The 11,271-nt window shown below is 31.3% G+C and overlaps 3 protein-coding genes across 10 annotated transcripts in view; 1 reads left to right on the top strand and 2 right to left on the bottom strand.

Moving 5' to 3' along the window:
• RhoGEF2 (Rho guanine nucleotide exchange factor 2) overlaps positions 1–5,096 on the bottom strand; it is a 216,922-nt gene extending 211,826 nt beyond the window's left edge. For all 3 annotated transcript variants that reach the window (XM_025305988.1, XM_025305990.1, XM_025305989.1), the window contains exons 1-2: positions 4,685–5,096; positions 3,551–3,600 (exon numbers count right to left, since the gene is read on the bottom strand). The gene's annotated coding sequence lies outside the window, so the exon portion shown is untranslated. The remainder of the gene's footprint in view (positions 1–3,550; positions 3,601–4,684) is intronic.
• Positions 5,097–6,746: 1,650 nt separating this feature from the next.
• Positions 6,747–8,841, top strand: LOC112590187 (uncharacterized). 5 transcript variants are annotated; one of them, XM_025305986.1, is made up of 4 exons: positions 6,747–7,068; positions 8,064–8,252; positions 8,546–8,726; positions 8,789–8,841. In XM_025305986.1, exons 1-3 carry the CDS (start codon positions 7,061–7,063, stop codon positions 8,685–8,687), a joined length of 339 nt encoding a protein of 112 aa, XP_025161771.1. In that variant the 5' UTR covers positions 6,747–7,060; the 3' UTR covers positions 8,688–8,726; positions 8,789–8,841. The 5 variants fall into 5 exon arrangements, 3 of the variants coding, with proteins under 3 accessions (XP_025161771.1, XP_025161770.1, XP_025161772.1); XM_025305985.1 differs by having other exon boundaries at positions 6,751–7,068; positions 8,064–8,294; XM_025305987.1 differs by having other exon boundaries at positions 6,751–7,068; positions 8,546–8,709; positions 8,789–8,801.
• Positions 8,842–9,115: 274 nt separating this feature from the next.
• On the bottom strand, positions 9,116–11,271 carry LOC112590186 (uncharacterized). 2 transcript variants are annotated; one of them, XM_025305983.1, is made up of 6 exons: positions 10,993–11,271; positions 10,405–10,829; positions 10,204–10,285; positions 9,922–10,126; positions 9,414–9,596; positions 9,116–9,316 (listed from the first exon to the last, which is right to left on the bottom strand). In XM_025305983.1, exons 3-6 carry the CDS (start codon positions 10,266–10,268, stop codon positions 9,191–9,193), a joined length of 579 nt encoding a protein of 192 aa, XP_025161768.1. In that variant the 5' UTR covers positions 10,269–10,285; positions 10,405–10,829; positions 10,993–11,271; the 3' UTR covers positions 9,116–9,190. The 2 variants fall into 2 exon arrangements, with proteins under 2 accessions (XP_025161768.1, XP_025161769.1); XM_025305984.1 differs by lacking the exon at positions 10,204–10,285 and having other exon boundaries at positions 10,929–11,271.

Raw genomic sequence — 11,271 nt, 5'->3', positions numbered from 1 at the left:
AAAACATAAAAACATATTCTGTTTGTCGTTATAAATATGTATACTGTCATTCTTCCGTTTATATACGGTATCCTATACTAGCTTATTCTATATCATATCTCTATTCAATTCTTTCATCTCTTAACTTTTATTACCTATTTTTGTCAAATAAAATTTAAAGAAGCGATAATTGTTGTAAGTTGAAAATTGTTAAAATTATAAGAACGCATGTAATAAATAAAATTTATGATTAAAGTAGCTATTTTTCTAATCACCTTGCGTATGATTTCGTATATTTTACGCGATAAGGCAATAACATATTTTTTATATTATATGCTTTTTTATATTATACGATTTTTTACATTATATTATACAAAAACGCTTTATCGCATAAAATATGTAAAACTAGATGCAAAGTGATTAGAAAAATAGTTACATTAATCATAAATCTTATTGTAAAATGAAATTATATGTAAAAATTAATTAAATTATTAATTTAATTAAATTATTATATGTAATTTATTATAAATTGTAAATGATTGTAAACATATAGAGTTGATAGATCCGAGCATGTTTATAATATGTACAAATTTTACATCAATTGTCTTTTCAAATATTAAAATATGTTAGAAACTAAAACTGTAATTAAAAATTTAATGACATTTCTGTCCTAAAGTTTAATAAAAATTAAAGTTTAATTTTGATTGCGACAGTCTGATAAAAACTGATACATTCAATCTTGAAATCTTGAACCTAACAACCCAAAAAGTTACATATTATCAACTGTGGTTTTTTAACCCATTAATTGTTCAAATCTCTTGTGCATTATGTCAAAATCTAATATTAAAGGATTTTATATATTACATATCACCAATTATTATTATTAACTCCTATACACATGTGCACATACATAATTGAATGTGTCCGAAGTATATAATGCAAAAAGTATGTGATATATAACGATTAAGTGTCAATAAATCATAATATTATAACTTATAATATTAACGCGGAATAGGAATTTAAATATTATATTTCATACAAATTTCATATTTTTTAAATATATCATATTTCATATATATTTTATTTTATTTTATAATACTTTTGATAATAAAATTTCAAGGTCTTAGGTTGACTCTATCAATCTTAAGCAGATTGATGGTAATCAAGAGTTTACATCAGTATTACATAAAAAATGTTACATTTCTATTAAAATTTTAATTGCCAAGATGTATACAATAAAATACATATCAAATTATTTAGAAATTAATCTAACAACGTTTGATTTAATACAAATCCAATTTTACTAAAAAAGATTATGCATATTAGTTGTATTTAATAGTTGGATGTTCCTATTTTTAAGATATTTTAGTTTCTCTTATTATGTAAAAAAAAAAAATAAAATCTTAACAGAGCATTCTAGAAAGATAAAAAATATAACTGAATATTATAAAACAAAAAGTTTAAAGACACAGGAAGATAAAGAATATAGAAAAAGCATAAAAAATGTTCAAGTAGTACTTGAATATTGAAGAAGGCAAATGAATGTTACCGTTAAGTTTCTTTTTGTTTTTTCAACTGTCCTAAATCAAGGAACAGATTTTCAAACCATTTAGTTTATGGAATATCCTTCATTATTCATAGCTGAAGAAAAACGAAGTTTAATTATTTGGCAGTTTTTAATTATTTCTCTTTATCTCTAATAAATATAGTATAAATATTTTGATACTTTCTCTTTAAATTCATTTCAGCAAAGTTAATTTCTTAAATGACACATATAATTTATTATATTTATACACATATATTTATATTTATACACATGTAGTTTATTATATTTTATAGTTTATATAATTATATTGTATATATTTTTTGTAGTTATTCTTTTATTTTTTTTTAATTTTTATGTCAAGAATGTTAATAAATTTATTAATTTTTATTAAACTTTTCTAATTAATTTTTAGATATATTCTCTTCTAATATTTTAGCACTCTGAAAAGAGAAAAAGTAAAATTTTAATTGCGACTGTTAAATTATAATGTTGAGATGCTAACAAACTCTTATATTTTGCTTTATAAACTCCTATATTTTTGCTAATTATATTAAAAACTGTGTGTGTGTGTAGTTTATTACATTTAATAACATTATATATAATAATAATAATACAATATTAATAATATTATTAAAAACGCAAATATGCAGTAATTAACAGATATTGCATTAATTCTTACCAAAGTATATGCAAAGATATACAATAATATTTATTTATAAGACATGTGTAACTAATGAACAAATAGCACTTTATTCATTATACTAGTATATTCTAAAAATAGATGGTCAAAGTTTTAGAACATTTATTATTCACTATAAGAATAAGAGAAGTCATATAAATATAAGTCCATAAATGCTTCCTTTCCAAATATATAAAATTTGTTTGTTTACAATAGATTTTAGTAGATGTCCAAAAATTTAGAAAATTTTAAGAATTTTAAAAATATTAATAATTTAGAATTCCAAATACTGCTATTTTTTTACTTTCTACTAAAAACATAAATAAATAAAGATAGTGCTGGTTATCGAATATATCTGTGTAGAAATGGAGTTAATATATATCTTAATAAGTATGAAAATTATTAACTTATATTAAGCTTTATTAAGCTTAAATTAAGATAATCTAAAGAAAGTTTTATATCATATAACTAAAGAGTAACTCTTTCTATAATTTCATATAATTCATTCATATAATTTCTTTAATCTTAACAATAATTATAATATGCTTTTAAACTTTTATCAATTTTTAAAACAGTTTAAATATATCTTTACCAAAACATCTAAAATTGTTACATATGATTATAATATACATATGATTGTTATATATGATTTTAAAAATTAAAGAGTGAAATTATACTGTCTTGTTCTTAATAGAACTTCTAATGCTTCTTATAATAATTAAAATATATATTTGAATAACTTATGTATACCAGTAAAATTATATGAAATAGTCCATTAATTTGTTTCAAAAAATATTGTATGATGTGAAGTATGTGTACATATATGATATTGATATATAATTATGATTAGCATGTTATAAATAAAAATATCAATATCAATATCAATATTCAGTATCAATATAATATATTAGTATAATTTAATATCAGCATTTATCAGCATATTTTTAATTTTGTTTATATACAGTATATATTATACATATATTCAGAAATTTACGTTTAAGTTCTTAAAATTAAATATTTTTTAAATGCGACAATTTGTATATAATAGCATAAAATTGTAAACTACAGGGATTAACTATTTATGTTTAAAAATATAGCAGTTTTAAATATTAAACAAATTTGAAAACTATTTAAAAAATTTAAGAAAAAATACAAAGAATATTAAAGATATTTAATAATCAAATATATAGATATATAAATTAATGACAATAATATAAATACAAATGATAGTTAAAAGATTAACAGTAAACTAGCAAAGTTAATAAAAAAACAAAACATAATCTACTACTAATGACAACTAAATAAAAAATAATCATATAAAATAAATATATTTATAAGTCAATTACCTTTCATTTAATCTACTTAATGATGGTAAGCAAATACTATTAAGATGCCCCTGTGGGATAAAAATAGATAAAGTAAAATGAAATGAAATAAAATAACACGAGGTAAGACAAGGTAACTCAAATAAAGGATGAGATAAAGTGAAACAAACCAAGGTAAGATAAATTAAAGTATAAAATGAGATGAAGTATGAAATGAGATAAAACAAGATAAAACAAGATAAAATGAAGCAAAGTGAACTGAGTGAATATACTAAAATATAGTGTGATGCAATATAATGTGGTATAGTAAAATAAGGTGAAATAAAGATGAAATTTAATAACGTACAGAAATAGATAAAGTAGGATGAGGTAAGGAAAGATGAAGTAAGGCTAAATAAAGTAAGATGAGGTAAGATGAGACAAGGTGAGGTAAAATGAAACAAGGTGAGATGAGGTAACGTGAAATAAAACAATGTAAGATGCGATGAAATAAAGTGAGATGAGATGAGTTAGGATGAGAGATGAAGTAAAGTGAGGTAAAGGTTAAGTAAGATGATGAGATATGATGAGGTGACTTTAGATGAGATAAGGTGAAGTGAGATGAAGTGAAGTAAGGTGAGATGAGATGAAGGTAAGATAAGATGAAATGAAGTAAAATAAGATCAGGCAAGGTAAAGTGAAGTTAGATGAGATGAAGTAAGATAAGATGAGGCAAGGTAAAGTGAGATTAGATGAGATTAAGTAAGATAAGATGAGATAAAGTAAGATAAGATGAAATAAGGTGAGATAAAGTAGTGAGGCAAAGTAAGATACGATAAAGTAAGATGAGGTAAGGTAAGATGAGATGAGATGAAGTGAAGTAAGGTGAGATGAAATGAGATGAGGTGAGGTGAGGTGAGGTGAGATGAGGTGAGGTGTGTATGTGGTTAGGTGTGTGTGTGTGATGAGGTGAGGTGAGATGAGGTGGGGTGAGGTGGGGTGGGGTGGGGTGGGGTGGGGTGGGGTGGGGTGAGGTGAGGTGAGGTGAGGTGAGGTGAGGTGAGGTGAGGTGAGGTGAGGTGAGGTGAGGTGAGGTGAGGTGAGGTGAGGTGAGGTGAGGTGAGGTGAGGTGAGGTGAGACGAAATGAAACAAGATGAAACGAGACGAAAGTTTACGAAAGAAATCAGGAAACGTTGATGCGTGCGCGAAGTTGCTTTGATGTGGCGTTGCGCTGCACGAAGAATATTATATCACGACTGTCACAACAAAAGAACACCCGTCGAACATGGCTGGTGACGGATGATTATTCCGCCTCTCGGCATCTCAGAGTCTCGGCATTCCGTCGAGGAACATTTGAAAACGAAACATTCCAAGATCGCAGAATACTGAATCGTTCAACACACGACACACGATTCGTGGAAATATGTAACACATACACACTATTGTATAAAGGCACTGCACTTAGCTTTTTTTACAAAATACACGTCGGATCGAAGAAAAATACGTTATTAACAAGTGGCGACCATCTTGGTACAAGCGATGCACAAATCCGCAGAACTTAACTAATGGAGGATTCACATTGCGTTGATGCTAGATACACATATGTACAGTCGGGTGCATCGAAATGTTTATTTTTAGGTGTAGAAAGATGTACCCAAGGTGTAGATAAACGCATTAAGCTTAAGCCAGCGGCACACGGTGCTTGTTTTCGTGCTGGATTGCTTGCTGGATGAAATTATTGCGTTGTGATTGGTACATTTCCGAAGATGGATGGAAATGAACCAATCAAAACGCAGTATTTTCATCTAGCAAGCAATCCAGCACGAAAACAAGCATCGTGTGCCGCTGGCTTTATCCTACATTAAGGCCTGGTCTACAATACCGTGTCGTAAGTTGTAAGCCGTAAGAATTAACGAATCACAGTCGATTATTACAAAAATAATCGGCTATAATTGGTCAGCTCTAAAGCTAAGACTCCATGCATGTGGTGAACTGCGGCAAATGCTGCGGTGACCAATCAGGAGGGAGGCGCAAGTCCGGTTGCGGCAAGCTCCGGCATGCGTCTGTCTCCTGATTGGTCACCGCAGCCGTTTGCCGGAGCTCACCGCATGCATGGAGTCTTAGCTTTACGGCGTACAGCTTACAACACCTATTGTAGGCCAGGCCTAAAGCGTGGTCTACAATGGCAGTAAAGCCAGCAGCACACAGTGCTTGTTTTCGTGCTGGATTGCTTGCTGGATGAAAATATTGCGTTATGATTGGTACATTTCCGAAGATGGATGAAAATGCACCAATCAGAACGCAGTATTTTCATCCAGTAAGCAAACCAGTGGTGCGATTTTTTAACTCGTTATTGGAGTTAACGACAGTTTCGTTATCGTTGCGCAGCTTTTCTACGGTATACAAAAGCTGCGCAACGATAACGAAAGTGTCGTTAACTCCAATAACGAGTTAAAGAATCGCGCCGCAGTGTTGCGATTCTGTAACTCGTTATTAGAGTTAACGACAGTTTCGTTATTGTTGCGCAGCTTTTCTACGGTATACAAAAGCTGCGCAACGATAACGAAACTGTCGTTAACTCCAATAACGAGTTACAGAATCGCAGCACAGTACCGTGATTCTGTAACTCGTTATTGGAGTTAACGACACTTTCGTTATCGTTGCGCAGTTTTTGTATACCGTAGAAAAGCTGCGCAACAATAACGAAACTGTCGTTAACTCCAATAACGAGTTACAAAATCGCAGCACTGTACCGCGATTCTGTAACTCGTTATTGGAGTTAACGACACTTTCGTTATCGTTGCGCAGCTTTTGTATACCGTAGAAAAGCTGCGCAACGATAACGAAACTGTCGTTAACTCCAATAACGAGTTACAGAATCGTAGCACTGTACCGCGATTCTGTAACTCGTTATTGGAGTTAACGACACTTTCGTTATCGTTGCGCAGCTTTTGTATACCGTAGAAAAGCTGCGCAACAATAACGAAATCGTCGTTAACTCCAATAACGAGTTACAGAATCGCAGCACTGGAGCGCTATTCTGTACACGTGTACCGACAATTGTCGGTGTCGTTAAAGCCCGTATCAGACTATGGATTGGGATTGAGATTAGATTGAAATTTGACCAATTGAAAAAGAGAAAATAATCTCAAGTATAGTAAACTTACTCCTGATTGGTTAAATTTAAATTTCAATCCAATACTCAATCCCAATCCGTAGTCTGATACGGGCTTAACGCTCCCTACCGACATTTATCGGTTAGAGCTATTCTGTACAGCTCCTCACCGACGCGCGTCGTTAAAAATGAACGACAAGTATCGGTCATAAACGATAATCCTACCGAGGGGTCCCTTGGCCATCGGTAGCGCTTGACCGACGCACACGGACGAGATTATCGTCGGTTTATGTGATTATGTTAGTGAATTCGCGATTTGAGGTAGTGATACTGCACATTGCGATTTCACATATTTATAAAATTTTTGTTTAGTTTATTACGTTTCTGTTGGTATAAAATATAATAGTGTGTGTGTGCTGTAAATTGTAACCCAAAAATGTGCAAGTAAGTAAATTTAATTAAATTCTCATAAAATTTAGTCAGTGGAGTTAACCTTCAATTCGTACTGCGGTCTTTACACGGCAGCAGGAAATAAAAAATAGTATTAGAATAGTATATAATATGTACAAAACCTTATCTTTTTACCCTAAGTAATGAATGTACAATCTATTATTGTTCATGACTTAAATTCATGAGGTTAAAAATATATCCTAAAATATATTAAGGATGAAAATAGCGCTACAAACTGAAGGTTAACAAGTGATATTAGAGTTTTTCTTTCGCATTTTTTGCGTAATTCTTTTAACTCATTTACATGTCGAAAAGAATAAATTTGTCTATACTTATAGGATAACGGTCAATTACTGCCAGTGTCCCAATTACTGCCATTTTCTTTAATTGTAGTATTACAATAAAAAATATGAGCATTATACCCAGTAAACACAATGTTACATGTAACATTGTAACTGGATAGTTACACTAATATATCCTAGTAGATTTAATGGGATATATTTAAAATATTTTAATATTAAACCAAGATTTTAAATATATAACGCTGTCATATTTTTTATTTTAATACTATAATTAAAGAAAATGGCAGTAATTAGGACCATTACTCTAGTGTATTTATATCGTCGGCAAAATTAGAAAACCTAACTCCAATTTTTTATGAAATTGAAATATTCCCAACAAACACAATGTTACATGTAAAGTACATATTAATTGTAATTTCCTACTCAATAATATAACTGTTATATAACACATGTGTTATAACAGTTATATTGTTGAGTAGGAAATTACAACTAATATGTACGTTACATGCAACATTGTATTTGCTGGGTTCATTTCATCCAACTTATCTTATTAAGTTGAATGAAATGAAAATCTCAAATTCGTTAAAAATTGGAATTAGGAGGTTTTCTAATTTTGCCGACGATATGTTATATCCAATAATATAATAATATAATTGTTAAATCCAATAATATTTAATATGAATTTAGTATGGCTGAATACCTCATGTGGGATCTTTTACACCTTGAAAATCGCGTGAGAATGCTACAACGTCGAATAGAAAGAAGAGTCTGGAGTGATACTAATGATCCATTCGAGTTACACGATAATGTTTTCATTAATTTATTTCGCTTGCCACTTGACACTGTGTTGGAATTAGCAGAGATCTTAAGACTAAGGTTACAACGTTACAGCCATATGGAATTTCAGTACAGCATCAAGTATATGCACATATATTTTATGTGTGTGATTTAATATGAAATTATTACTATTATTTCTATATGTTCAACAAATATTGTTTAATAGGTATTAATAGCTTTAAGATTTTGTGTTGTTGGCTGCTACCAAGGTGCCATTGGGGAACAATGGAATCTGGCTGTCAGTCAATCGACTGTAAGCCATTGTGTAGCAGCCGTGACAAATGGAATAAACGACCTATTACTATGACCATGGGTAAAATTTCCTATTACAGCGAAGGATCGACAAGCTGCAAGAGAAAAGTTCCGCACAGCACAACATCCGTTTATAGGTGCTATCGGTGCAATAGATTGCACTTATGTATCGATTCTGGCACCGCAACTTCACGAAGAAGCCTACATCAATCACTGGGGTGATCACTGTCTCAATGTTCAAGCGGTATATATAAATAAATAGTATAAATGTTAAAATTGGGATAACAATTTTAATTTTATGTATATATGACATTTTTTTGCAGATTTGTGACCCTGATTTAAAAATTCTAAACATTAATGCTCGATATCCTGGGACACGACATGATGCATATATTTGGGCAAATTGTGCTACTCGTCGTGTCATGGAACGATGGTATATGCAAGGAAAACGCAAGACTTGGCTTATCGGTAATACTATTATTTTTCTCTTATTAAATACTAGGTAAAATATTCAAAAACTTGTAAAATGTAAAATGGTTGTAAATAATTATTTAAAACAACTGCTTATTAAATATATTCATCATATTGAAAATGTAAAATAAGTAAACTGAATCTAAAGTAAAGTAAAATCGAAGTATTATTTTCACAGGTGATGATGGGTATGGACTGGAGCCGTGGTTAATGACTCCATTGAAACACGAGCAGCCAGGAACTCCACGTTTTAATTATAATGAAGAATTATGCAGTAACATTGTTACATTAAATATGTACAATGTACAATGTAAAGAGCGGGTCTGTGGGATTTGATAAAGGGGATCTTCGTCATCCATCTCAAGTCGTTCAATATTTTCCTACAACAAACAATTATTATAACGTAAATTGTTTCTTTATGTACGTATTATAATTATTTTAAATGGTTAAAGAGATACATTGAACATATATACGTACATCTTCCACGCAACTATCAGGACAATGTGCATTTCCCTCAAAATAATCTAAACCAATTGCAGACACTACGCATTCAATGTTCTGCAATGGGGCTTCTTCAGCTGGAAAATTGCCTGTGCATAAGCGCTCAGCTCTTAACTTGCTTGCTTTCCTCGAAGAAACGCTCTTCAGATCCCGCCATACCTAAATATATTAAATATAATGTAATATGCAAATCCCAATCAAATGTATCCTAGTAAACTAGTCATATAACAGAAAAGCAATTATATAACATTGATATTAGAATGTCAGCTGAATAAGGGAGAACATTACATAAAATTTATTTAACATGTATCAAGATACTGGGGTTTACTACGAAATGTATACATGTCCGGAAATCAAGGTGGGAAAGTAATTAAAAAAATCTCAATTATTTATATATAGCTTATCGCATTTGCATCATATCTGTTTGCTCTTGGTAAAAATGTCTGGAACATATATTGTGTAAATAACTTAAAATATATCTTACAGTTTGCCACAGCTTGACCGACTTCTTTGGCCCGGGTAGAGAATTTAGCCTTTTACACAGTTCATCCCACTGCATCTGCAGTTGCAGTTTCCCCTCATTTTCGTTAAACCGGCCGGCAGTGAAACGGCTATGCTTTTCCATATAGGATATCAAATCTTCAATTTGCAATGTTGATGCACGCGAAGAACGTTGCTTTTTAACAGTACTACAAAAAATATTACTGTTTATTGATAGTATAATTCTCTTATTAAGTTATCGAATAATATTTATTAGTATACCCACACAGCACAGATGTTTAGGGGACGTCGTAAGGAGATTCTAAGGATGTCCCTATGTCCTACGTACATCCTTTGGATATTTTGTGCTGTGTAGGTAAATATTACATTATTATATATATATATATATATATATATATATAATAATGTAATATTTACCCACACAGCATATATATATATGAATAGCATTAAAAATATATATACATACCTACTTCTACTCTCTGACATGATGCTTTCTCTTGTATCTTCTCTATTTTTCTACACAACTCTATGAATACGGTTATGTTTGTAAAACTTGAAAATCGCGGACTTTCTCATAGACTCGTTACGCGATTGGTCGAATTACGATGTATTCTCACTTTTGTCCGTGACTGTCTCTCGACCATTTGTGACGTCAACCGACGATTGAAATTCGTCGGTTGCACCGATGATTGTCGGTAGTGTCCATGTAGAGAATAGGTGTGCATCGTTCTTGTCGGTCACGCAACCGACGTTCGTCGATAATGACCGATACCGACAATTGTCGGTAGACATGTACAGAATAGCGCTCCAGCACGAAAACAAGCACCGTGTACCGCTGGCTTAATATAGCCTAAATATAGCCTTCCAATATTCACTGCCTGCACTGAAAAGCTATAATATACGTAACACAGGCAATGTATTTTCAATACTGACAATGAATATTGGAACATAGTCTATTAGTCTGTTCTTTTTAGCTGCACTACTGGGTACCTATTATGGAACTCGTCGGAATCGATTCCGATCACAGATGTCTATACTATACTAGATTGCTAACTTCTCAAAAGAGCTGTGTCCCGCCTATTTTCCGGTTCGGCCATGAAGACCGCCAAGCATGGCAGCGGTGTGTGTTTGTAGTGTGTATGTGAATACCCGATGTGTATGTAGTAGTGCGTATGTGACACCTGATGTGTCTACTACTATTTATGTTAGTAAAACTGCAAATCTACAAACGAGATAATGCCGAATAAGTATTGTAAATTTCAAAAATACGAACAAGAAAGAATATCATTTAAAGATGTGTGTATTAATAAGGTGTTGCTAATCTAAGTGTTTG

This window comes from Harpegnathos saltator, unplaced genomic scaffold (assembly GCF_003227715.2).
Source record: "Harpegnathos saltator strain DR-91 unplaced genomic scaffold, Hsal_v8.6 scaffold744, whole genome shotgun sequence".
Lineage (NCBI taxonomy): Eukaryota > Metazoa > Arthropoda > Insecta > Hymenoptera > Formicidae > Harpegnathos > Harpegnathos saltator.
Note: the sequence above shows the minus strand (reverse complement) of the source record. Positions and strands in the feature narration are given on the sequence as shown.

Excerpts from the sequence above, each read along its gene's own strand:
- LOC112590186 (XM_025305983.1), bottom strand. The coding sequence starts at position 10,268 with ATGTACGTAGGACATAGGGACATCCTTAGAATCTCCTTACGACGTCCC. Across the intron at positions 10,127-10,203 it reads CCCCTAAACATCTGTGCTGT|TACTGTTAAAAAGCAACGTT; the intron begins GTGGGTATACTA and ends TATTTTTTGTAG. Across the intron at positions 9,317-9,413 it reads CTGATAGTTGCGTGGAAGAT|GAAAATATTGAACGACTTGA; the intron begins GTACGTATATAT and ends TGTTTGTTGTAG.
- LOC112590187 (XM_025305985.1), top strand. Across the intron at positions 8,295-8,545 it reads GAATTTCAGTACAGCATCAA|CGAAGGATCGACAAGCTGCA; the intron begins GTATATGCACAT and ends TTCCTATTACAG.